General features: G+C 47.2%; 2 protein-coding genes across 2 annotated transcripts in view; both read right to left on the minus strand.

Annotated features, from left to right (window-relative positions):
• Positions 1-925, minus strand: part of LOC119587762 (protein tramtrack, beta isoform-like) — a gene marked incomplete at its 5' end in the record, with an annotated part of 48,755 nt that overhangs the window by 19,514 nt on the left and 28,316 nt on the right.
• Positions 292-919, minus strand: LOC119587765 (zinc finger X-chromosomal protein-like). The gene has a single exon (XM_037936453.1). The coding sequence runs from the start codon at positions 800-802 to the stop codon at positions 554-556; it is 249 nt and encodes an 82-aa protein (XP_037792381.1). The 5' UTR covers positions 803-919; the 3' UTR covers positions 292-553.

Genomic DNA, 925 nt, shown 5'->3' on the forward strand with positions numbered 1-925 from the left:
AAAAAAAAAAAAAGAATTCCAACCTGATAGTGGCCAATACCAAAATCTCATATATCGAGTGTTCCGTGGGTGTTTTTTTTTCTCTCTCTCACTCTTTCGTATCACAACCTTTTGACGTTTCCTCTCCTTTTTGCTCATTTCCTCTTTAGTGACCTGTGTTTCACTAATACTCGTTTCTCCAGTAAAGTGTTTCACTATGTTCACCACCATTCAAATGGTGATTATTTGTCTTCAAAACAATATAATGAAGTGAATAATATGTGTGAAGTCGAGGGGAAAGTATAAGCCATATATCATACAAATTTTATTTACATGTAATAATAATAATAATGAGGAGCAGTATTAGCTTATTACACAGCTGCTTCATCTGATAATGAGGTATGTAATATGGCGGCGCAGTACCCAGTGTACCGCCATTACTTCTACGTGTGTGACACTGTTCACTCATCTCTCAATCACAGCAATAGTCTAAACCACAACTACTGTGGCGTCTTTTTTAATTCCTTTATGTATATATATATCTCTCTCTTTTTTATATAGATTCTCTATTTTATTACTGATTCTGCGCCCCGCCGCCCGCGTTGGTCACCAGGTGCACCCGTGCCAGGTGGTTTTTGAGGTGCCACGTTTGCGAGCCCCGCCACGGACACAGGTGGCACGCGTAGGGCTTCTCCCCCGTGTGCGAGCGCATGTGGCGGGTCAGTTCCGCCGGCCGCATGAACGTTCTTCCGCACAGGCAGCAGGTGCGGTCCCAGCGCAGCCCGGCCAGCATGCCAATCCCTCCGGTCCAAGCAGTGGCCATGCCTCCGCTTGGGCCACCCAGCTGGGAAAACACCTACGGGAGGGAGACAGGAGAGGTGAGGTGTAACGCAGGCTAGATAATGGGTTACCACGACGGCCCGCCCGATGGGGGGAAGTCTGGCCC

The sequence above is a fragment of the Penaeus monodon genome, chromosome 23 (assembly GCF_015228065.2).
Source record: "Penaeus monodon isolate SGIC_2016 chromosome 23, NSTDA_Pmon_1, whole genome shotgun sequence".
NCBI lineage: Eukaryota > Metazoa > Arthropoda > Malacostraca > Decapoda > Penaeidae > Penaeus > Penaeus monodon.